General features: G+C 38.8%; 3 protein-coding genes across 6 annotated transcripts; 1 reads left to right on the top strand and 2 right to left on the bottom strand.

Annotated features, from left to right (window-relative positions):
- Window positions 1-7,206: 7,206 nt before the first annotated feature.
- Window positions 7,207-19,380, bottom strand: RB195_021609 (uncharacterized protein; the record flags this gene model as incomplete). Of its 3 annotated transcripts, XM_064208449.1 has the most annotated exons (27): window positions 7,207-7,286; window positions 7,411-7,543; window positions 7,604-7,720; window positions 13,654-13,773; window positions 13,960-14,062; window positions 14,137-14,243; window positions 14,320-14,446; window positions 15,261-15,376; window positions 15,434-15,571; window positions 15,767-15,853; window positions 15,921-16,066; window positions 16,128-16,195; window positions 16,298-16,414; window positions 16,487-16,617; window positions 16,845-16,955; window positions 17,009-17,127; window positions 17,193-17,307; window positions 17,390-17,472; window positions 17,529-17,625; window positions 17,694-17,819; window positions 17,873-18,023; window positions 18,279-18,369; window positions 18,543-18,603; window positions 18,662-18,743; window positions 18,804-18,912; window positions 19,037-19,175; window positions 19,279-19,380. In XM_064208449.1, the coding sequence occupies 27 exons, from the start codon at window positions 19,378-19,380 to the stop codon at window positions 7,207-7,209; spliced, it is 2,976 nt and encodes a 991-aa protein (XP_064064328.1). The 3 variants fall into 3 exon arrangements, with proteins under 3 accessions (XP_064064328.1, XP_064064330.1, XP_064064329.1); XM_064208447.1 differs by lacking the exons at window positions 7,207-7,286; window positions 7,411-7,543; window positions 7,604-7,720 and adding an exon at window positions 13,554-13,589; XM_064208448.1 differs by lacking the exons at window positions 13,654-13,773; window positions 13,960-14,062; window positions 14,137-14,243; ... (19 more) ...; window positions 19,037-19,175; window positions 19,279-19,380 and adding an exon at window positions 9,908-9,922.
- On the top strand, window positions 10,017-13,291 carry RB195_021610 (uncharacterized protein; the record flags this gene model as incomplete). The annotated part of the gene is made up of 5 exons (XM_013435065.2): window positions 10,017-10,195; window positions 11,866-12,070; window positions 12,319-12,441; window positions 12,508-12,638; window positions 13,225-13,291. The coding sequence occupies 5 exons, from the start codon at window positions 10,017-10,019 to the stop codon at window positions 13,289-13,291; spliced, it is 705 nt and encodes a 234-aa protein (XP_013290519.1).
- Window positions 19,381-21,484: 2,104 nt separating the features above from the next.
- RB195_021608 (uncharacterized protein) lies at window positions 21,485-24,626 on the bottom strand (the record flags this gene model as incomplete). Of its 2 annotated transcripts, XM_064208446.1 has the most annotated exons (9): window positions 21,485-21,715; window positions 21,823-22,023; window positions 22,090-22,212; window positions 22,276-22,433; window positions 22,949-23,067; window positions 23,132-23,249; window positions 23,371-23,491; window positions 23,546-23,710; window positions 24,495-24,626. In XM_064208446.1, 9 exons carry the CDS (start codon window positions 24,624-24,626, stop codon window positions 21,485-21,487), a joined length of 1,368 nt encoding a protein of 455 aa, XP_064064327.1. The 2 variants fall into 2 exon arrangements, with proteins under 2 accessions (XP_064064327.1, XP_013290521.2); XM_013435067.2 differs by lacking the exons at window positions 22,276-22,433; window positions 22,949-23,067 and having other exon boundaries at window positions 23,137-23,249.
- Between the last annotated feature and the right edge of the window lie 48 nt (window positions 24,627-24,674).

Below are 24,674 nucleotides of genomic sequence, written 5' to 3'. Positions count from 1 at the left end.
TGCGACTGAGGATTGGCAACCGTTAATCAATGAGTTGAAAAACGATAAGGCCCACGTCGTGGACAGGTACTCACGCTGCAACTACTGGATTCGAGTCGGTTCGCATATAATTTAAAGATATATTTAATGAGCTTATTTTCTAACTATATCTCTTGCTGAAACACTACCTTTCCAGCAAAATCTTCTACTTTATAATATTTGGAAAGTTCTCGCGAAAATATCTTTCGTAGTCTAAGATTTCCTCTTCCACTCACTTGACGAAAATTATTACAGAATGGGTAGCGAGAGATCTATATACTCCTCATCCTGACATTTTCAGTCCCCTGAGAAGACGAAAATCGAGTCTCAAACCATTAGCTTTGAAAATAAATCCTAAATCAGTCCACTTTTCTCCAATGAAGCTGTAGTGGAAATTTAGACGAGCCAAGACCCAGCACTTACTGAATACAGGTGGATAGATATGTTGATCAATACATATTCATATTCATATTCATTTCATTTTCGTGGCATTGGCGCATATGCGCTTTTATCTAAGAACAAAATAATCACCAAATTTCATCAGTATGATTATTACACCCTACATGTTTGAGAGGATTTCAAGTGAACGACAGCTGAAATAATGTAATCTTCTATCACATGACCTTCCATACCCACCCGTAGTACAATTTTTTTCTAATGTTTTATGCACACTGTTTCATTCGATAATGAAAACCAGCAGGGTTTTTTAGGTTATCCAACAAAAAAGGGGAATTCTCGCTTTGTACAGAAATAATCCGTTTGGACAGTAAAACACCGATTTCCCGGTTTTGCAGTACTAATTGTGTTCGTAAAAAAAAAATGTAGCCATTGCAACTGTTCTAAAAATATTGGTTGTAGTTGAATTTTCCAGTTTTCTCGTGTTGATGGAAAGGCAAACGACGAGTATACGTCTACTTTTTGACTTTCGGAACAGTTGTGTCTTGAATTCCTCGTTGGACAAAAAGGACCGTATTTAGAGGGACTCTTTGTTTAGAAGATGGAAAAAAACTCATCTCATCTGGCTTTGTTTATATGGCACAGAATTTGGGAATACAGCGGGGACAGAAAAGCAATTACCGCCTCCTTATGGTTCTTGATTTTTTTTTTCATAAAAAGAAAAGCTAACGTAGGAGCTAGTCGTTGAAAGTTAGCAAAGCCGCCTCCCTCTCTGTAATAAAGTCCAACCTTTGGAAACTAAAGTAAAAATTGTCTGGTTCACCTTAAAGTAAATTTGGTGTTATATGGGCTTCCATAAGGTTTGGTCCTCCCTTGAAGTCCGTTATAACCTGATTATTGAGAAAAGCGCTGACGTTGGTATAAGAAGAAGGGGCATCTGAAGACCCATGAACAAGCAACGAGCTGTGCTTTGCAAAAGAGCTCAGTGACCATGCTGATATTATGATGTGAGAGGGAAATTGCTTAAAGGCAGCATACCACGAATCTGGGTTGGTGCGGATTTCAGGTGGAGTATCCGTTTACGGGGTCGTAGATAATGGAGGCCGGGGTGGTTCCGCTCATCTCTCCCTGAATCACTGCAAGCAGCCGGCCCCTGAATGCTGCTTTGTACGATTGCCTTTTGCCTTCTATTGCAGCGCGCCACCTTTGCACGCATAACGTCCCTTACTGCCTATCGGTTCAGTCCGAATTGATTTTTGACGAATCTCAGGGCGGAGGCGGCGCAAGGGGTGGAGCGTTGCAGTAGATGGCATCGTACAAAACAGCATTCTGGAGGCGGCTGTTCACAGTGATGCAGGACGAGATGAGCGGAACTACCTCCGTCTCCATAATTTACGACCCTGTATACGGATATTCCACTTGAAATCCCCACCACTTCAGATTCGTGGTATATTGCCTTTGAAGAAAGGAGTAAACAAAATGTTTGAAGGCAGCGTTGTGAGAAATGTTCGATGTTAGTTCTTCCGGAGTAGCACTTTCTGGAAATTCCAAATCCATTGAATAAGGAGCTCCCGTTTCATCAGTTTGGCCTGCGAAGCAACTCTCAACACAATTATAATTGATGAAATAAAAGATAAGATGGTAACATTGATTTCAACGCTCCTACGAATAAAAAGATAACTTTATCTTTACTTTACTTTAATCTTACTTTAAAGAATAAAAAGATATCAACCAGAATCTTAAACTAATTTTAGCACAAACCTTTGATTCTTCTGTCTTTAAAGGCAACTACGTTATACTTATATTTTTCCGCTCGTACGGGTGTAAAGAGTCGTGTAGTAGGGTAAACTGATCAGTCTAGAGATCTAAACCTATTTGTTTCTCAGATCCATAGCGTTGTTTCGGATTTTCGTTGTGGTAACTGCGAACAGCTTTCGAATCTTTGTTTACTACCAAAGAGAAGCTAGTTAGAATTTCTTCTGAATCCCTCTAGAAGCGAAAGTCTTCAGGCACAGGGGTCACCAATTTTTTTTTCTTTAATCATAAGACCTACGTATCCGTGTTTAATTAGAGAAGAGGTTACTACGGTACGCATATGGTACTTGTTTCATAATTGAAAAGAAATACATCACAAACTTACTACAAAAACGGTTTCGATGGCTGGATCGTAAACTACCGTAACACATCGAAATTGTGTTCATTACCTGAAACTATCGTTACGTGATAGATATCCGTGATAGTGGGATTAATCGTTCATATACAAGAGAAATCAAAGTACATAAAAGCAACAATTATCCCACATCAGTTGGGTTTCGCAGGGATCCGAGCGCGTGCAGCGGAAAAGAAAGTTAATCCAAACTCATATAACCCAGCTATACAGCACACATACAGAAATTGAGTACATTTCTGTACGACAACTTTTCTAGTTTTTATAGGAAATTCACTAACGAAATTAAAAACAATCGAGTATTGGCAGAAATCTTTATCAGCCACGGTACCAGCTATTTTGTTCCACAAATCCTTAACCTACATTCGAGATATTGTTTTTGATTTTGATACGAAATACATAGATAGATATATCCATTGATCTTTTGTGTAGTAATACAATAATAAAAATACAATTATAGTTGTAATAATTGTTTAATAGTTTTGTACAATACATACATAATAACAATGTTCCTCAATCTTGATATTACATTGTTCCAAAAACATCCCAAAATTCTAGATAATAATTTTTACTTCGATAAATGAAAGCATCGGTGGGTAGAACATTGTAAAAGTTTTATACTCTACACACTTGGCTTGAGGATTATACTCTTATCCATAATCCTCATCGCATGCACGTACGCCAACAAGGCCAATGTTAGCAATGAGTAATGAGGATCTTTTGGAGGTGAAAATGCTAACTTTATTGAAAAAAAAAACATGTCAGAACAATACAGGAATTCCACTCACATTCAAAAACGAAATGTCAACCAAGTCGTAGAGATCTACGATGAGTTCAAAAACATGGCCTCGAAAATCATTGCGACAACTGAACGAGATAAGAAAAAAACCGTGAACCTAATAGAAAGTTATAAAGTAAGAATGGCTCTGTTTTGGTCAGCGGCAGCGGAGAGTGGCATTAAATTTTTAAGGGAACAGACTGAGGACATCCAGCAAGACATTGAAGCCCAGTACAAAAAATTGACTGAAGAGAAAAGTGTGGTGCGAAGCGCTTTACATACAAGAGAAAAAAATATGGCAGATTTTACAGTGGTGCCGTGACCAATACTACAATAACGCTTGACCCCGTGGGTAAATATTTCACGAAGACCGCCTCGTCGGAGACGATATCATTTGATTATTTACGTGCCGTCCATATTCGCTACAAATGTAAAAGTTGGTCCAAGAAAAATTTATTAGGATTAATTCCAACCAAATACTACTAGTCTGGTACGACATCTAACATTTCAGGAATATTGCGTGTTTCTTTCAGAATGATGCCGAGGTGTTGATACACCAAAATGCGAAAACGAAGGATACCAACAGCCTCGTAACTGCAACAAATGTCTCTGTCCTAGCGATTTTGCAGGAACACACTGCAGTGAAAGAGTACTTCATCCATTAAGCCCAAGCGTATGTTTAGATTTTCGAAACTGAGTTTTTTTCCTGGACAAGTGGATGTGGAATGAAAGGAATGCGATTGAGGATTGGCAACTGTTAATCGATGACTCGAAAAATGATAAGCAGGACGCTCTGGTCGGATACAGACGCTGCAACTACAGGATTTGGGTCTTTTCAGATACATTTTAAAGGCATCACCTCACGAATCTGGGGTTGTGCGGGATTCAGGCGGATAATACCTATATGAAGTCGTAGATTGTGGGAAAGAGGCTCACCTCTCCCTGTATCAGTGTAACGACGACCTAAACGCTGTTCCTTATGACGGCTTCCGTTGCAATGCACAACGTTTCCGCCCCGCCCCACCTGCGATTCGTTTAAATGGGTTTTCGACGAATCACAGAGGGGACGGGACGCAAACGCTATACATTGCCACAGGAGTCGTCGTATGAAGCAGCGTTCCGGTCGTCCGTTTACACTGATAGAGGGGGAAATGAACGGAATCACCCTCCTCCCTACAATCTACGACCCCATATAGACATTACCCGCTTGAAACCCGTACCAACCCAGATTCATGGGATGATGCCTTTAAGTATTTAATTAATAAGTTTTTTTCTGCAATTGTGTCTTTTGTTAACACACGATATTCGGAGCAAACTACTTCTGCTTTACAATATTTGGAAAGTTTCCAGAAAAAAAATCCTTTGTAGTATAACATCTTCTCTACTACTTGACATAAATTATCATAGAATGGGTGCCGTGCCGAGAGGTCCGTTCCTCAACCTGACATTTCCAGTAACCAGTCGAAAATCGAGATTCAAATCATTCGCTTTGACAACAACTCTAAAAGTAGTACAATTCACAGCTGCGTTAAGAACAAATCTTTTCAGTGAAAGCTTAAGGTTTGAAGAACCCTTGATCGAATAGAAAAGGGGAAATGTACTGCCGAGTAAAAGAAACCATCATTTGCGGTGTATGAATGAATAAATGATTCCTAGATTTTTTGATAAATCCGTTAAGGCTCTCTAGGAAATAACGAATTTATATCATACGTCGAGCATCTCAAATCCGGCGAATCTAACAGTGCTATAAAGGTGTGTGTTCCGTTTTTTGGTAGTACGACGGGTACGGATCCCGAGCAAAAAAAAAACTCTTCTTGACAGAAACTATCAAATTTATAATTGCACATTAAATTTTTCAATGTAGACAATATACACCGAAATTAACACCTAACACATATATAAAACAGCATGAAATTATGTGAAAGGTGACGGACGCGAAGGCAATCATCGCGTCAGCCTTTTACAAGCGCCGCGTTCGCGAGCGAGCGGACGAAAATCAATTAAGTCTCTTCAGCAGCCTATTCACGTAAAGCTAGCTTAATAGGCTGCTGAAGTAAACGGTGCGTGTACAAGGGCGGAGCGTGGGGTGTTCTAATGCACGTCGTAGGAACAAACGGTCGGAAAGCCCGTCTCCCTCGCCGTTTTTCAGCACAATTAGGGGGAGTCGAGCGCGATCCCGCTTGTCCTCATAATCTACTCCCCAAAATCTACATTTTCCCAACGATATCCCATATTCGTCAGATTTGAGGTATGTTGTCTTTAATTAGGTGCGTGGCCATACTTCTATATTTGTGTAAATTCCACTACCCAAGGAGTCACCTATGACCTGAAACGCTACATACTGATTCCTCTCACATTCATATTTACATTAATTTATCTCTGGAAAAACTGCTGAAAGAATATTTATTTGTTCACACTGACGGGTACAGTATCCTGTCCGACCTAAAATGTGGATTTTGCTCTGGCAATTCCGAAATTTTTTTATCTTCAAGTGTATCGACAGTTCGACATCTCTTTTTGGCCAAAGATTGAACACTGTTGCTATGTTCCTCGAAGTATTGTTAAGGTTTTTTTCGACAATAATAAACAATAGTTTACCCCTGAAAAGTTTACAGCAATAATCATTTTTTGACCGGTTAGATCATTAAATTCGTGAGTACTGCGCTTGAAATCACAGCTGCTGACACACGTCCGACTCGGCATTCTGTTCGAAACGACTCATAATGACATGTTCCCTACCTCTTTTATACAAATTTTTTTCAAGTCTAGTGACTCGTCCAGTATTTCTACATTTACAAATGCTATTTGCAGCATTTTTCTGATGATTTCAGGATTTACTGTAAGTTTCTCCTGAAAGTACTTTCCATGACAGTAAATTAGATTTTCTTCTCCACATACTACAAATAACTAAGGAAGACCTACATAGCACTCAGAGGGTTTTTGCGCTCGCGCAAGAACTTTTATGAAAGTATTTAAAATCTAAATCCGTCCTAGTTTGCTATGTGGGAGAATGGCGTTTAGCCTCCACAAAGGATATGCCGAGTCACTAGAATGAGTTAATGTTGAGGTGCTCACGTCTTCTTCTCACAACCTCAGATTACGTTGAACTCGACATATTTCATTGCTTCAGTTCTCTCTAACAATATAGGGACAAGAGCGGTCTGCATATGACATTTAGAACACTTTTTTTAAAATAAAGTAGTCATTCTGAACACCTTTGATCTCTTTGATGTTATAATTTTTAAGAATGTAGAATTCTGAGTGAGCCTTAGTAGAGCCTTAGTAGACCATCGACCTTCATCGGGTTCTTGTCCTCCCACACTCATTTATCTCTTCTGGCTACCAATAGAATTTTTTTCACATCGAAGTTTTTTCGTTACTCATTTCGCTCTGTCGTGTGCTAATATTTTCCTCGACTGGTTAGCTTTTTTTTTTTTTTTGAAAGAACTCATTTCCTGCTCCTTTCCTCTCGAGTTTGTAAATTTCTTACTTTTTTTATTTTACTTCACCTTCACATAAATGCACACTATGAACGCTATCTGAATAACTTCGTGAGCAAGGTTCCTACAATCACCAACAATTAGACCGACATTTGCCAGGGAAACATACAACGACAATAGGAAAAGAAAGAACAGGAAGTGTTATGTCGAAAGATTCCAGGAGAATAACATCCCAAAGCAAGACGTTATAGTGATTACACAAGTACTACTACATAGGGCTAGGTCATGCTAGTAATTTATATAGTAACAAATTTACCAGTAAGTACACCCGGCAATATTCTGACTTCACAAAAAGAACGCAAACACATAAAAATATCAAATTTGAATATCTTAGTATTGAAATGTACTCAAAATTTTAAACTCAAAGCTAGTGCTCGTTGTAGCAGGATTTGCTTCTGCTCCACATTCTCTATGACAGAACAACAGCCTGTAATAGTTATTGCATTACAATAAAAAGGAATTAACAACTATATAAATAGAAATGATTGGTAAAAAAAAAGCAAAATACCTATACAAAAAATCAAAATCATGAAATTTTCCGAAGAGCTCACCAAGGAAAACTTGTGGAAAGTCAGGTAATAATATCTCCTCCAAATGTTTGAGAAGCTCTGCGAAAGTGATTCCCCCAGTAGAGAATTGTTTCATCAAGACGGCTACATCCTTACATTTGTTGATTTTTGTTAGCTATGATAAAGAGTATAAGAAACCAAAGAAAGCATTTCGGAACTTTCAGGAATAACTTACAAGTTCAAAGAATTGTTTAGGAGTGATTGATGACGCCTGTTCGTAGCAGAATGGTAGTGACGAGGACTTTTTCTGTAGAATCGCATTCGACTCATCATAAGGATTGTTTAGAGTGCGCTAAAACAAGGAAATCCAACTTCGAATATCCCATTCCTTTACCAATACCACATTTACGATTAGAGTTCTTCATTTTTAGTTTTCATTCCATTTCCAGCCATTTTTATTTATTTCTAGGAAATTTTTCCTACAAATAAATAAAAACGGCTGAAAGGACTCGCACTTGGTCTTGAACTTGTATCGACTCCTATAGCTAAATGCAAACTCCACGGAGCTGAATGTTGTGTGAAAACTCAACAATTCTTTACCATTAAAAATTTTTTATTTTGATGTCATTCTCAACGTGGTTTCCTAATGAACCTTTTATACAACAACAAGTGCCTAAAACTGCGACCGATCTCCTTTGTTTACAGAAGACATCTACTCCAATCGCCAAAAAAAAGCACTTTAAAAGCGAATTTGACATCCTCGTGGAGCGTACACCTACTTGAGAATGAGTTAAAGGCATCAAACCACGAATCTGAGGTGGTACGGATTCCATGTATTCGTATACGGGATCGTAGACTATGGAGTGGGGGTGATTCCGTCCATTTCTTGTTAATTGCCGTAAAAAAACGGCCCGGAAGATGCGGCGCGTGCAGAAGGCTGGCGCGCTCCAATCGAACTCATTGTGGAAAATAGCGCGGCGGGACGCTCGAAGCCGTATCATCCGAGCCGTTTTTTACGGCAATTAGGAAGAAATGGACGGAATCACCTCTCTTCTTAATCTACGATCCCGTATATGAATACTGCACCGTATATGAAATCCGTACCACCTCAGACTCGTGGGGCCTTTAATGCGAAAAAAAAGGTTTAGCACTTTTGAGTCCATCTATGACAGAAACTTCAACGAAAGATGTCATATCTGACCACCTCGGATAAGTTGTTAATCGCAAGCCATCCTTTCCTCCACAGCAACCTCTCCCTTAATAGGACTGGTTCTTTGAACATCCTCTATGAGCTTTCACTCAAAATTATTAGGGTATTTCTTAAGAGAATTGATATACTTCCTATATTAGTAAATAATGAGATTATCAACATCCCAAAAACGGTTAATTCATTTTCATTATTTTTCATGCTGACTGATAGATGTTCTACAGCAAAAGTTCGACATAAAAAGATTAAATTTTAGAATATTAAGCTCCTATGCGCTGCTAAGAAACATCGAATAGATATGCAATAAACCCTGGAATCTCATTTCAAGTCTTAGAGAGAAGAAAAAAATATCATTCAAAGCTTTCATCACTGCAAATTACGAGTAGAAACAGCGATTCAAAGAAAGCAAATGTTCGCTCGTCTTACTTTTAATAACATGACAAACCGAAAATCCATAACCAATTATTTGTTGATATTTTTATTCAGTTTATCCTTTACAGACTAGCATAAGTAGCAGAAAAATGCTCAACAAATCTCATATAACTGTAGGACTGAGTTAATCAACCCCAACTTCCGGGATATAATTACAGGGATATTTTGCTCAGATGGCAACAGTGTTCATTATAGTCACTCTCAACAGAGTTCAATGCAAAACGTCTGACCCAATGTCGCTAAAAAAAATGAGCGCAATCTTTCCCAACCAAGCCAAGACTAGCCTGAAGTGTGGGTTTGGAAAAAGAAGCCTATTTATAAGGGACAAGAGAGAAGATTAATGGGAGAGCTTGATTCTAGATATCCTTTCTCGCAATGCAATTTCACTTTCGACAAAACTAGTTAGAGGGCATAGGGCGCAACGTCCACTTATGTATAATCTGGCGTAGAGTGGTGGTGGTTAACTCAAAAAACGCACGCTAACCTCATTGGAAACAATTTTAAGAGCGGCCGCTTCATGACGCTCAGGAGGCTAGCGCGAGGCTGGTGATCGATAGGCTGGAGGAGGACTGCGAATTCAACGAAAACGCAAAGAGCAGTGTCGCCACGCTGGCGTTACGCCCTCATCTCGCTCACACACTTCGTCGCAACCTTTTCGACGCCTGTAACAACTAAGCGTACCCTCATCAACGTGTCTGCCGCCTGAGTTCATTCATGTGGACGTCAGCATTCAACTTCTTGCTTGCTTTACTTATATTCGCATTCAATCTGTTAGTTCTCGTCGCAATCTCATCTGACAAACATTTGCACTCCACTACTCATCTACTTAGCTGTAATCTCTGGCTTTGCAACTGCATTTCAGCGATAGTTACTATTTTCTTCAGCCTTACACCCTCTTACCAGGATGTCGTCCATTGTTCAATCGACGGCATATACAATCTTGTGAGTAATATCTACAGACAGATATTCGTCTGTAGATGTACTGCGCTAACAACAGCTGTTTTGCCAGATGTCAGTGAACGGCGAGACAGTTCAACGACTACGTTCGTGGGGTGATGGCTGGAGTAGCGTGGAACAGTCTGGAGCTCATGCCGCCGCTGTGCTACTCAATTCAACTGTGAGCCTGCTTAGCCTACTCACTATTGGAGTTGTACATGCTCTTTCCAGACATAATTATCATCTCTCTAAGTGAGTTTGTGGACTTCTCTAACTGATCCTTCCAAATCATTGCTTAAATTTTATCTTGTTTTGCATTTCCTTAAACATAAAAAATGTTTTGATTTTGTGGTAATGAGCTTTTTTATTAACTATCTCCAAAGTCAATATCTCTAACACTTCAAAAAAAAAAAATCTCAAGTTCTGCATGTTGTATAGTTGTGGGAAAGGCGACGTGCGATTTTCCTGTTTACAACATTATCCTCGTGTCCAAGAAAACAAGTTAACCACATGTGTGTCTGTCTCTATGTGCATACGAAGGATTAGCGCTATCCTTGACATCTCAGAACTCCTCAAAATCCTCATATAATGTGAAATCAATCACGAACAATAACTTTAGTCAACCAAGACCTTTTTGACGCTGACGTTTACTCTGGGGAATATGCACGACTGCGACTTGTTCAGAAATCACATACACTCTCAACATTATATGGTTACTCTTCGCGCATAGAAGTCCGCATTCTCGTAACTGATGCTTAACGCTTACCCTCACAATTTTTTCTCGTTCGAACTTATATATATATATATATATATATATATATATATATCTTTAAAAAATGGTCTGTCATGAGTCAGATTGTGCTTTATAGTTACAAGCGATTTTTCTTCTAAAGATCCAGCACACACCGGATTATCAATTTGCTGAAGAAATGAGAGTGTAAAATCGCTACAAGCACCGTTTCTTTCAAAAATGGGGTACAAGCAGTAAATGTTCTGGCTGCAGACGTAAGAAAAAAGACTAACAATTTTAACAACATTAACAACAAAACCAAAATAAGGTTGTCTTAAAAATGTGCCAGTCAACAAAGTTCTAAACGGATGTTCATGAGATTTCCAAAACTCCAAATACTTAACATGACAATATATCTTCTATATTGCCAAAAAATACACAAATAAGCAACACGCAAAACTCCTTTTTCTTCTATTCTGCGAATAAATTCTATTCTATAGTGGCAGTACTGACGCTTTTTGTTGTGCACACACTAATTTTTGCAAGCCAGTCTAATTAGCAGTGAAAAGGAGACCTTAGATGAAAACTTGCACATTTCGGAGGATTTTGTCATGAACAGGGCAGCTATTCTCATTTAGGATTGAATATGACTTAATCCACTTTTCTAGAATGCAGGGAAGTGAATTTCAGCAACGCTGAAAGCTCTTTAATTTTGCAAAGTATGAAGCGCAAAGGGCAAATGAACATTCAAAGGTTCTTTTTCAACACTTAGATGGATTGAGGCATCCAAATCTCTCATCGACTCACTTGAAATATCAAGACCGAGTGAAAACCAGACAACAGGTTTTCCTTGTGGAGAAAAATGTTGCAAAACATAGGATACTCATATCATATCACATATCATCACCATAACATATCCACAAAAAATCACAATAAAAGCGTACTACGTTCATCCAGTGTTTCAGTAACAAAAATAACTTCATAAAACGGGAATTTCCATGTTTTGACAATATTTCTATAAGTTCATTTCCGCCATCACTACTCCTACTCCCTTGTCGCCTTTTTCATCGCATAGCCACTTTCATGAAGCCAATTACGGTTAGGAAATGATGCTCATTCATAGAAAGAAGCAAATGTCTTGTAGTTTAGAGAATTCGTCTCATAAATGATCTGATCTACGAACTACTTGCAGATGCCAATCGTCACGACTTCTTGCCAGCAGTTGGATCCTTGTCGCAATTTTACTTCTCGCAGATTTCCTACTCGTACGAACCTCACGATCGCTTATATTGGCCGTGCCGTTCCACCTGGCCCTACTTTCGGTCTTTTTGTTGCTCAACCTCATCGTTCATCCTTTGAATCTCCTCCTGTTGAGCAGAAGTCGCTTGCAATCTCAAGTGAGTTCCTTCCGTACACAACCATTTCTTAGTTCGGCGTTGTGCATCAAATGCAAATGCGACATTTCTTTGGCATTCCTACTAATTGCTGCGCTAAGCGGCTAACGAGGCTATGGATTTGCCCAGACTGAAAACATCTAACAAAGCTTTAGTATCCACAAAGTACAAGGCATGTTCATGTAAAATCGTCATGTACATGAAGAAATTCTTGCTACTGCCAGCTATTGCCAAGTAGAAATCAAATTCAGGAACCTGAGCGTGTACGGATGCTTGAAGAATCGGCGACAGCAGCACTTTGGTTGTTACTCAACAGCTTATCATTCATTATCATACTTATGATGGTTTTGTGGGAGTCGAAGAAAAGCAGCAAAGTAAACTTTAGACTTTTACAACTAATGCCAACTGAATGCTGAATTAACTTCCGAAATTCCCTTCAGGAAGTTGACTCGATCATGGGAATAGAAATGGCTGCTTACTCTGTACATTGCATCGCAAATCCACTTATAGCAGTCATCCGCGATAGAAGATTAGAGAGCACACTAGCACATATACTTATGCGGAATAAGCGGTGAGTAAGAACTCCTTCATTGTTCCACGAGTACGTCTGAGAAAATCTCACAACCTTTAGCCAAGTCACATTTTTCAAGTAGATTTCGCCCTATTAAATCTTACGACACGGAAATCCTCTGAATTCAATCATTCTCGTGCAATATCCAAATTGCTGGTACCATCTCTATATTAACAGCAACGATCTGCACGATCGTTGTTGCACTTTGTCTAAACATCCATCTCGTTTACTTAGTCACTTTCGGATTCGTCGTTCGAGTTGCGAATTTGCAGCGCTCGAAGAAACGGCAGGAAAAGTCTCACGAGTCACAATATGAGGGCTATGCAAATAGAATGGGTACACTTTCACTAGGTTGTACCCTCTCAGAACAACCTCATCCATCAAAACATTCCAATACCTCGTGGCAAACAAATGACTCTCAGTCAAACTACAAGTTACTCAACGAAATTCTCCTCATCACTATGTCAACTATCCGAATCATCTCAATTTCAGGAAACGTGACGAGATAAAGGGGCTTGTTTGAGTCAAATCACCCGTCTAGACGAGAAGTAATGTGAATCCATCAGTAGCACATTTGTTTTTTCAGACAGACTCCGGATGAGGAACTGATAGTGGCATTAATGAGAGATCCACCGCCACCGTATTCGACATGACGCTGCGGAGCATTAATATGCACCGTATTATAAACACTATTAACATTGTATTATATTGTAAAAATGGATCAGATTTCTATTAGCAACGAGTGAAGACGTGTAATTTGGAGGTGTACTTGGGAACTACCTTCAAAAGTGAACTAATAAAGCATTTTTTCTTCATTATCGTCGCAAAACACTTTGAAGAGTGTACAACTCCTCTAATAGTTCTAAAAAATGACATTATTCTCTAAAAATCACTCAGACCACAACGACCTTTTTCCTATCTGAATTTGTGAAGGACCTTTAGGAGCTCTGCCTGAATGCTCGAACTAAGTAACATAAATTACCACTGTTTCAAAAAACATTTAATGTAAACTTACCTTCAACTTTAACTTCTTCCTAATCGGTTGAGAACTACTGGACGGTTGATCCAACCCTGTGCTAACATCAAAATTGTCGACTAATGGAAGTGATTTGCTCCTACGAGGGACTTCATCATCCTAAATATTCGTGAACTCCATAAAAAAACTTAAAGTTGGAAATATTTCAAAGGAAGATCAAGAGATCATTTTTATATGCACGGAAAACTGTGATTACTTAGTTTCAAGGCATTTCTTGAAAATGAAAACTGATTGGTAGTATTTAGATGAAAGATGAGCAAAGCCAAACTGCAAAAAAAATCCTACACATATTGACAGCAGACTGCCAGATCCCGCAAGCGTTTTCTTGGTATTTGGTTCCTCCTTACGTATAGGCGCACATGAATAAATCCCATAGTCCAGAACATACCTGATGTTATAGCAACACATATTTATAATGTAATTCAAAAAAAAACAGAAAGCACCAGAAGAGTACAAACACACTCTTTATCAACCGCATCAGTTGTCAACATAGCGTTAGTCCGTTTCCTTATAGCACCTGCACCTCCACTCTCTTTTTTAGCATTGCGCATTAAGGTGACATAGGATTTCTAAGCGTGAAACTAATTATTCCACAATTTTTTTTAGAAAAGAAACTTCTACGAGAAAATTGACTTATATACCAACCTTTACCTCCATCTTCCGCTCAGCAAAAAATCGGTTCGTTGCCACTATCATATCGGATCCATCATTGAAAACTTTCATGGAGCCTCTTAGCCATGATGGGAAATATTCACGTCGTACTGTCGCAAATCTTAATTGAGCAGATTTTTCGAAGAAATACTAGCATATTCTAAGCTGTTTTTAAGTCACTTTTCTTTCTTCTTTTGAAGTCATGAACATCTGAAGTGATGCAAAGACGGGGACATAACTGCTTAGTTAATATCTCGAAATGATCATATTCCTGAACTCCAAGAGGTAAATGGAGAAATTAAATGGCTACAAGTAAAGGCTCTCACTCCGAATGTTCTTTTTTTATTGTTAAAGTATATTTAATGAACCCTGATAAATCTGATTCCACATCCCTACAAGGCTGTCTTGGGTTCCAAAAATGACGGGTTTCTCTCAATGTTGCAAAAATTAACAGTCTTCATTCAGAATATGCAGCTTTAGAATGAACATTCAGCCATCTTCAGTCCCTAAAGGGGACTAAGCAGGAAGCTTAAGTGATATCCTAAACGCAGATTCAAACACGGCTGGCAGCTGCGTCGAGTTTTAGCATTGTAACGAAACTGGATGATTTTCACAATAAAAAAGACCACTCAATCATCTCATAAATTACTGACACGGTTCCTCATTAAACTGACAGTTTTGAAGCACTCCGGAAGAAATCCTCTTTTGAAGAACTCACGTGGCTATTGCCTGGATTATGTTAGGGGAGACAGCGAAATGCGAACAGATTGAATAGCGAATATTTCTCTTTACCTTAGAAAGTACAAAGAGTTTTCGAAATGAATTGTATTCATTATTTATCTTTCTTCAAAAAAAAAACAGATTGTCGCTGGGGAACGCTAGATTACATTAAATAATATCATATATGTTGACATTTACCGGAATGCAATTTCTACCTCTCGTCTAACAACGCAACGACACCGAAATCATTCACATGTCTTAACACACGTCCAATAGCCTGATTAACAGCACGGTATCCTTCCGTCACATACCATTCGTCCGAACTTTGAGCCTGTAGAAGCAACATCAATAGTGAGCAGCGCACAAAACTCGTTTGAGGATGACATACACTTTTATCCATCGCTGCCAATTCATTTATGTACAGTCGTTTAAGGCAAATTTTAACATCCATCAACGGAGGAAATGGTATGCCAACTACACAGACAGCTCTAGAATCTGCATCAGAAAAATCGATTCCTTCGCTGACCTGAATGTTTACTCTCACAAAAAAAAGTACGTAGTCGCATAAAAATGACCTGAAGATGGTGCACTTCCATAAGCCTATGGAGTACACTTTCTTTACCTTTCTTGAATCTAGTTTTAACCACAACCACACCACCATAACAAAAATTCTTTCTTAGGAAAGGACGAACTGCTCTGTCACAACTCTTCTTACCCTTACCTTTCCTCTACAAACAGCAAAGAACATAGCACCATGACCATTTCGTACACCTTGAGTAAACTCGTGTCGTATTTGAGATAAGGTGTTCTGGAAATTGAAATATCCTAACCTTTCGATAAGAAAAAACACTTCGAATACAAAGAAATCAATTAACCTTTTGTTTGGGCTCTACCACAATAGACTTTGCTTCCAACATAGAATCATAGTAGCTTTTAGATGATCCTTTCCTACATTTCATTTCCTTGAACTTTGATATCAAGTGGTACATGAGGCTGTACGACGCGAAAAACACAAGTATACCTGCAAAATACAGACCTCGTTTGAAACTTTAGTGATTATTTTCTAGAAATAATCCATTAACCTTGGGGAACAGAACTCGCTAACGATAAAATAGACTCTGCAATACCTTGAGCATAGCTATTTCGATTCCTGTGCAACAAATTTGAAATTAAATAAAGAACTAGATTAAAATAAAGACGGAAGAAGTATTTCGGCAAAAAAAAATAAAAACTATATCCAGGACATTCATACCTTTGAGAAAAGCTACCGTTCAGAACACATCCAGTAACAGGTGATTTGCTGACAATTCCAGCGAGTACTTGGCTACTTTTTGCCGCGTGTCCATTCTCCAAAGTGCTCCCAAATTCACTAAGATGACAAACCACCACTTTGATTATTAGGTAAAAATACGGTGTGGTCAGGATGAAGGAAAACACTCACAGTCCAATATTTCTAGTGAAATTCTCCAAAGGAGACAATGTACCACTCGTAACAATAATTGTCCTTACACCATTCATTTTCAATGATCGCATTGCAATCGCCGATGTAAAACACCAGAATTTCAGAATTGTCTTAAAAAAAACACAGTAAAAGCTATAGGGCAGCGCATCAGGGTTGGACCACTATTTGTAACGTATTGAAAACTGATATTTCACTACAAAAATTGATGATAGTTGAGGATACCAGCCCTCAACCACCGTAACAGAATTATTGATCAGTTGCTATCAAATACCAAAAGGTTCCAGTTGCTTTCAGGATTACCTTCTCACCCTAAAAAAAGTTCGACAATTCAACTTACAGTAGCAGGCTTTGTTGATGTCCCTTCTTCTTTAACCATATAAAGTTTAAAATGCTGTCCAACTTGGTTAGTGTCCAAGCAAACTTTTTCACATTTTATGTCTCTGACGTGCTAAAAAGTATTCAAGATTTGCGGCACAGCGAAACCAATTGGTAATATTTCACCGTTTTATTCGTGATAGCTAAAGCAGATTCCTTAGAGATGCTGACGTAAACCACTGATATAAAGTTTCTAAGTAGTTCCAGATTTTTTCCCCGTTCAGCAGATAAAGGTTTCGAATCAGCTGATAATAAAAGCAAGGTTACAGAATTGTTTAAGATCCAAGTGAGTAATAGCTGAGAAACCTACTTTCCCTTTGAAAATAATCAACAACATTCATCAACAACTTGGTGAAAACTTCAGCTTTATCGAATGAAATTCCAGCATCCTCAAACGTCTTCAGAAGGCGACTGCCAGGAAATACCTGCAGAAAAAAAGAAGAAAAAAAAAGAAGCAGAAATATAACTGATTTAAAATCAGGAAGAAGCAAGAATTGTGGTCTATACCTTTCCAGGAATACCCTCCAAATTAAGCCCCATTTTATCGTTGAAAGTTTCCTCTATTTTCACTTCTAACTCAAAGAGTATACCTGAAAAATGACAGAAAATATAAGTGAGTTTTTCGAGATCGCTCTTGATTACATACTCAAAAGAACCGCTGCTTCGCTGATTTCAAACGGCGGCCCTTGTTTTTGTTTTCCTGCTTCGATCAAACCACTACTAAATGCTTGTGATGAGTTGTCCTGAAGAGAACTAAATAATTTTTGTAAGAAATCACGGTAAATTATCAGTGTACTGTAAACTTATCTACCAGCTGTGCTCTAAGCTCTTCAGTATCACTCTGCAGACAATGTATAGCTTCTTTCAATTCATCAATAGCTAAAGCTATGTTTATTGACGAAAATTCGACAGACACGACATCTTCGCAAACACTCTCCTGTAGATTTTCGGCTACTTCTAATTGAAAAATGGAATAAATATGAAAAGTACCAGGTTGTGGGCTTCGTCGAATATAACAATGCTCCCCGACAAGTCAACCCTATGAATTTTTCTCAGTTGAGGATCAATAATGTAGTTGTACGGTAGTAGCACCAATTCAGCTGTTTCTTGCATTTGCCGACACCGATAGAATGGGCATATGCTGAAAACGTTGATGTCGGAGATTTTGCCACCAATAAAGTGTATCAATTAACCATTTCAAAAAAAAAAAAGAAATTTTTCTGAATTCTGAACAAAACAAATCTATCGAGATCATCGCGGATCCTTGCGAATTATTTTAATGCAGATTAAATACGAAAAGTTATTCATTGTAGTGAAACAGGAGGAATAAAATAAGCACCGAATAAATAATAGATGAGAACGCGATCGTGTACGACCGAAACAGGTGAAAAGTCACCTATGTTTTTGTCCGATTGCGACCATATCCTCGATATCGGGAACTCCTCCTTCCACAGCAAAAATTCCATTAAGATAGTCCAGCGAAGCTCCTGCAAGGATTCTTTGCTGTGTACCAGCAAATAAGAAGGTATGTGAAACGATTTTCAACCATCCAAAACAAGTACCATACATGCGATTAAATGCAATAAAGGCATAAAACGGTAAAAAGAAAACAAAATCTAATATCAACATAAGGTAGACGAAGAGAGGATCATTAACTTACTATCCCAGGTATTGTAGTAATAGCAGGTGTGCTTCGAAACCAGGCTGCGACACATTGCTGTCTGGAGAAATCGCTAAACATTAGTGGAAACCGTCAAATATTCAATAGGGTTAACTCACTTTCAATCGACTATCTGGCTGTTTGCTGACTTTATCGTTTATGCAAAGCTGATCTCGTGAACCAAGAACTGTTGTCCGGATGCTGGAAAGAACCCCATAAATTCTTGAAGCTACCTAACAGAATCACAAATTTATAGCTCACTCTTTGTACATAGTTCGATTTAACTCTCGGACTACTTGGGCTAATTGACTGTGAGTTCTTGAGCAATAGTAAACTCGTGGAAGGAATGTAGATAGAGAAGGTATGGACCCTATAGAAGGACCTTAACTCCTTTCGTAAATGTAAGGACAACCACAGTATAGAATAGTAGAACACTTCTTTAAAAAAAATCGATAATGGGTCGATAATCTAGGGATGGAGTAGATTCAACACACCTGTTGCCATCTGGGTGGCAACATCCTGAAAAGTCACTTGAAGCATAAGCTTCTGTTTTTGAAGCCAAGCTAACGTTGAACAAAGCAACGACAATGTTTTTCCTGTTCCAGTCGGTGATTCTAGAGCTGTGTCGAATTTCTGGAATAAGTTTACAACAGAATAGCCGTCCGTTTAGATAAACAGAACAATACAACAGAATGCATAAATAAACACGAATTGTTCCTAGTTAAGGTAGACTTACCATATCAATCGCTTCAATGACCTTATTCATATACGCCAACTGACATTCATATGGAGAAAATGGGAACATCACGTCCACACCTCGAATGTTCACACTAACCATTATGTTAGATCATCCGTAATATTTCAACTATATCTGATTATCTGAAAGAAGCTTCGAAGAACGCAGTGTTCCGGAAATATCATCGAGAGGGAAAAATTTCATGTGAACATAAAAATATGAGTTGAGTCAATGACAATGATGTGATACTACAAATACTGACCGATTCGCATAATTCAGAACAAAATTCATTCGAAAATGGGAATGTGAAACTTCAAACGTTTCGAATTCCCGCGGAACACTGTGTGGCGCGAAATCACATGCATGTATCGATTTCAACGAATCGCTCGACAATCCTGCACAGCACTTCCCGGTGACGTATTAGAGTGTGTTTTGGTACTTGGAATATGACATGGTAGTGTTTCGCTTAGAAATTCCTGAACTATGCAAAGGATATGTTTTGCATCTTCCGATACTATCGTTGTCTCGTTCTGTTGCCTTATTATTGCGTATTAATCTTCGCTTTCCTTCTTTCTCTTTATCTTGGTCTTTGTTAGCGACGTCTTTTCGAATGCCCTAAATGTTACTGATATGGAGAAAGTAGGATAGTACTAGATGTGCACTGTGCATTGCACACCGTCCAAACCCATCCAGTATGTGCGCAGAGATCACGGACCTACTCGAATCTTGGGCTTTATAACAAAGGTGCTGTAAAAGGTAGTTGGAGGAGTACTAAACACTGCTCCCATCGAACTCCACTTAGCGTGCAAGAATCGCTTTTAGAGCACAAAGACTTCCTTAGGTGTCACATCCGGGACGCAAAAAGCCATTTCTCAGGCCATTTTCTCATTTATCGCTCAAGGTAGTACATGATAACACTTAGTTACTCACTTCCAGTAAGTCTGCTTGGATAATTTGGTGAAATTTAAGCATTAGTAAGTCCCATCTCTATCTTCGTTTTTCCTCCTTAGTACCTTTAGCCTACATGTCGCAGATCCTCTAAGACTAGTGCTTAGGTTTTAGGGCCCCGATTGATTCAGCTATTCACCTCCCTTGATGAACTCTCGATTGGTGAACTATCGGCTTTTCAAATGGGAAATCTATTTTGGTAGCTAAGAACGGCTTTTTTGCCCTAGAAGCCATCTTTGCGCTCTAGATGCGGGTCGATTAGAGCAGGGTTGAGTGCCCGTCCCCAAGTTCCATTTGCCCCGAAGCCATGAACACACGCTCCATTGCTTCCAGTTATTTTCTATATCTCAGCACGAGCCGGAAGTTTTGTCATGTACATAAATTTTACAGTTACCAATTGCTTTTTGAAAATTGCTAACTCATTCAATTGGACATTTATTCCGTTGTGCCGAAATTCCAGTATCCATCATCTGGTTGCAGAGCAATCACGAACTGTGGGGATTTATAGTCGGGTAAAAAAGACTTCAAACTCACTGCAGTTGCGTAAGTGATGCGCTAGAGCGGGATGTTGTGTGTGAGAGAGAGGGAGAGAGGGAGAGAGAGAGAGGAGAGAGAGAGATGGGACCGTCACTAACTACACACGGACTGCACCAATGACTTGTGGTAGCAAGGATCTCCCATCTATACCAACCGCTACGCTCCACCGCACCGCTTCGAGCGCAGCCGGCTACGGAATTGCGTCGAGATTCAGGTCGTTTTGACTCGACTATACACGTGGGGTTTACGTAGTGTATTCGTAAATTTGTTTGTGACATTTCAACGTCATCTCATTTATTTTACTTCTTTGATATTTACTGAACCGAATCACATTAATGACACGAACATGAAGACATTGTATATCGCTAGATTCTGAACAACAATAATACAAGACAACATTATATTCTGCCTACCATGTGATATAGTGGTGAGCTGAAATAATGGGTATTATGTTGTATTATGTTTATTTTACAGAAAGCTGTTTCGAATCGAATGAAAAATGCCAGTAGATACAATATTAGAATTAATGAGGACAAGTGCAACAATCTTGGCAAATTCTGTCTTCAAAATAAACAACAAAACGACACTAAAACATTGGACAATAATGATAAATGATGTCAAAAAAGTGAAAGAAATATAATAATCAACCAACTAAAATCGAATTTGCAAGAAATGGACCCGATTTCTCCACCCGTTTATTGGTTTGTTCATATTTTCCTCGCTACTTCTTCATAGCAATAAGAGCAAAATTCCTTGGTGAAATCCTAGGATCAAATAAAGGCACTACAGCAACTGAATGCCCAAATTCTTCCAAATATTGCACCCTATCTCTGATCATGATTTGCTCGATAATAGGAGCAAAAAGCAGACGTAAACAATGAACTACTAACAAATGCCGCCATTCCTTTTCAACGGAATTAATCAGCAATTCACTTTTCTCGTCGTATCTGGTCTGAAAGAGGAGATAGAGTTAATGAGTATTATATATAAGATAATATAAGATTATAATATCTTAGTTATTGGGAATTCATAAGGTTAACAGTATTACAGAAGGCATACCTGCTCTTCCAGTACTTTTGCTATATCTGGATATTTAACAAGGGCACTTCGCATGTATTCCACAAAACTCATTCCATTCTTACTGGTCACCGAGTGTACCACTAAAGATTCTCTTTGTCTGCATAGTTGTTCCTGTTGACTGTTCACTATTAACCATTCCAATACGGCACGATAACATTGCAGTCGGTAGGCAGAGTGCGGCTAAAATCATATATTTCATATCTGCACGCCCAATGTAATCTAACAGTTATTAATAGAAAATCAAACCTTCACCAGCAGCTGCTTTGCAAAGGATTCGTTTCCATGACAGGCCAAATCTCTTGCAGCATATGAGAGGTACTTTTCGCGATATTTTGAACTCATTGGGAAGCCACATTCTCCGGAGTCTAGCTGAAACCACAAAAAAAAAAAGAGTTTTTGTCTATCCACCAACGTCGAAATGGATATACGCACTTCTGAGCGTTCCCTCTTTTCTTCAACTGCGCTAACTTTATGATAACAACAGCCGAAAAGGATAGCTCTTTTCACTTCCGGCGACTTTGCAAATATTCTTAGTATTGAGACAGAGAGATCTCCACATGGATGAAGTCCAATTAGCAAAACCTTTTGTCCTAAATAGACATGTTCACGTTGATATATAGTTATTGCTGCAAAAATTTAAGTAGTTCAATCCTTCAACCCTTGAATATCACTGTAAGGAACAATCGAGATAATTAACGAATATGCAGTCGCATATGCAAATCAGATATGCAGGAAATCCTAGGGGTAGATCAACTAAGACCAGATAAAATATAAAGGTGTTTTTTTAGAGAAGAGAACAACTATGTGTTGAACAACATATAAACACCGGATTATTTTGTTCTTCTAAGATCCCTGGAGGGATGGTGTAATCTAGAGATCGTATTCATAAACTTAACCCGAATCTGAGGGTAAAATTAGAAGAAAAAATCTACCTAAAAAGAGGGAACTTTTCGATGCGTTCCATAGTCCTAATTTTAAATCTTAGAAATATTGACATGTTATGTAATTCAAACTAGATAGAAGTTATAAAGACAGGACTCAAGCGTTATTTTGTATTTCCAAACCTTTAGGAGTAAGATTCGGTAAAGTACATTAAGTATTCTACCTTGTTCCAGACTTCGCAGCACCGATCCGGAAAAACCTGCTTGCACTGACTCACAGTGATGTTCTGGTGCACGAAAATTCTCACTGATTCGTTGCAAGCGTTCATTTAGAAGAACAGATCTTTGAATCAGCCAAAATCGCATATTATTAATATAAGCAAAGTGAATTATCTGTTAACTATGACCTTACCTCTTCATTTTGTTCTACTGCATACACAACACATTCTGGAAGAGATACAGATAGTATCCGGGCGAGATGACCCATTCCAGCACCAATATCAATGACGGTGTTGAACATAGGCGCTGAAACAAGGCAGAAAGGAAGTACAGAGCGCCAAGTGGGAGCGAAGGATAGGGAAGACGTTGTCGAATAAATGGAATCAAGGAATGAAATGAATATTGTGTCAAACAGATTAATACATACTAGAATCGCATTCTCTGAGCAATTCAACTATTATCACAATGCGATCGATTTCATACTGTTTCTTCGGCTTCAGTTTGGTCCTCAAATTGTTCGCTGCTGTGATACTCGAAAAGTAATGCAACTAGAAAAAGGCAATACTCTCTACAGATGACAAGTTCTGAGAAAGCTACTTTACCTTAGTATTTGAGATTCCGCAAGCTTTTGCTACCTCGTCTGGAGATTTCACAGCTTCGCGAGAAGGCAGGCCGCTCGCAAGCAACTTGAGACAAATAATAGCGAGCGGTAGAACTCGATTCTTGCAAGGTGCTGAAGCATCAACAAGACACAGGCAATCCTCGGGCTGTAAAAGCAGCTGAATAGTTCCTCTTCTACAACTGGGCCCAGAATAAGGTTCACAGCAGAGAATGAAGCGGCGCAAACAGCGTTACTATTGGCGCAATGGATTCCTATTTGTATCGTTTTCTCACGGGCAGCATCTGCTGTTCATAGTAACGAAATCTTTTCACATCCCAGAAACTGCCGCCTCAAATTCCGCTAACAGCCTAACACACAACAAGGACTCTGAGTCAAGCAGGCAGAGTGCAGTGCAACCCGTCGTACTCTCTCAGTACAACGCAAGAGGCGAGGCATAGAAGATAACTGCTGAACATCTTGCAATCTCATATGCTCAAAGAATGTCTTTTCTAACCCTACTCTACTTCTGCTCTCCTTTTTATTGAATGACTATTAACTCAGAGAATATGCATCTAATCGAGTTCTTTATGATCCATTCTGTTCACTTCTTCTGCTTTGATTTCCGCAAGATCTCTCTGTAAGCTCACATCATCCAGCAAAGATATGGAAATACAACAAACCCAACATTTGTTCAAGAACTCAGTCATAAAAAGTCCAACGACATTACTAACCCAAAGATGGTGCTTAATAACATATCCAGATCATACGAACGAAATATATGGCGTTTAACATAGCCCAACATTGCGAAAGTGTATAAATGTACCGCTCCGTCTATTACCAGTTTCGTTACCCGTTCCCAAGGGCAACAACTTGTTCCTACACAAATTATGACCTCTACGACCAACGCTATGCCCAATACTAATACGAAGCACTGAGTAACTCTCAGCTACCTCCATATTTTCCAGTGCCAAGCGCCATGAAAAAGGAAGCTTGTTCCACAGATCCTTGATGAAGTATTCAATCATGTACGAATCAATTAACCACGAATATTTCTCCATAACAAAATCAAATAACCCGTCCATCTGAAATAATGGGAGTCTGTACTAACATCCTGACCAAAGACTAGATAA

This window comes from Necator americanus, chromosome X, assembly GCF_031761385.1.
Source record: "Necator americanus strain Aroian chromosome X, whole genome shotgun sequence".
Taxonomy (NCBI): Eukaryota; Metazoa; Nematoda; class Chromadorea; order Rhabditida; family Ancylostomatidae; genus Necator; species Necator americanus.
The sequence above is the reverse complement of the archived record's forward strand: the minus strand, read 5'-3'. Positions and strand labels throughout refer to the sequence as shown.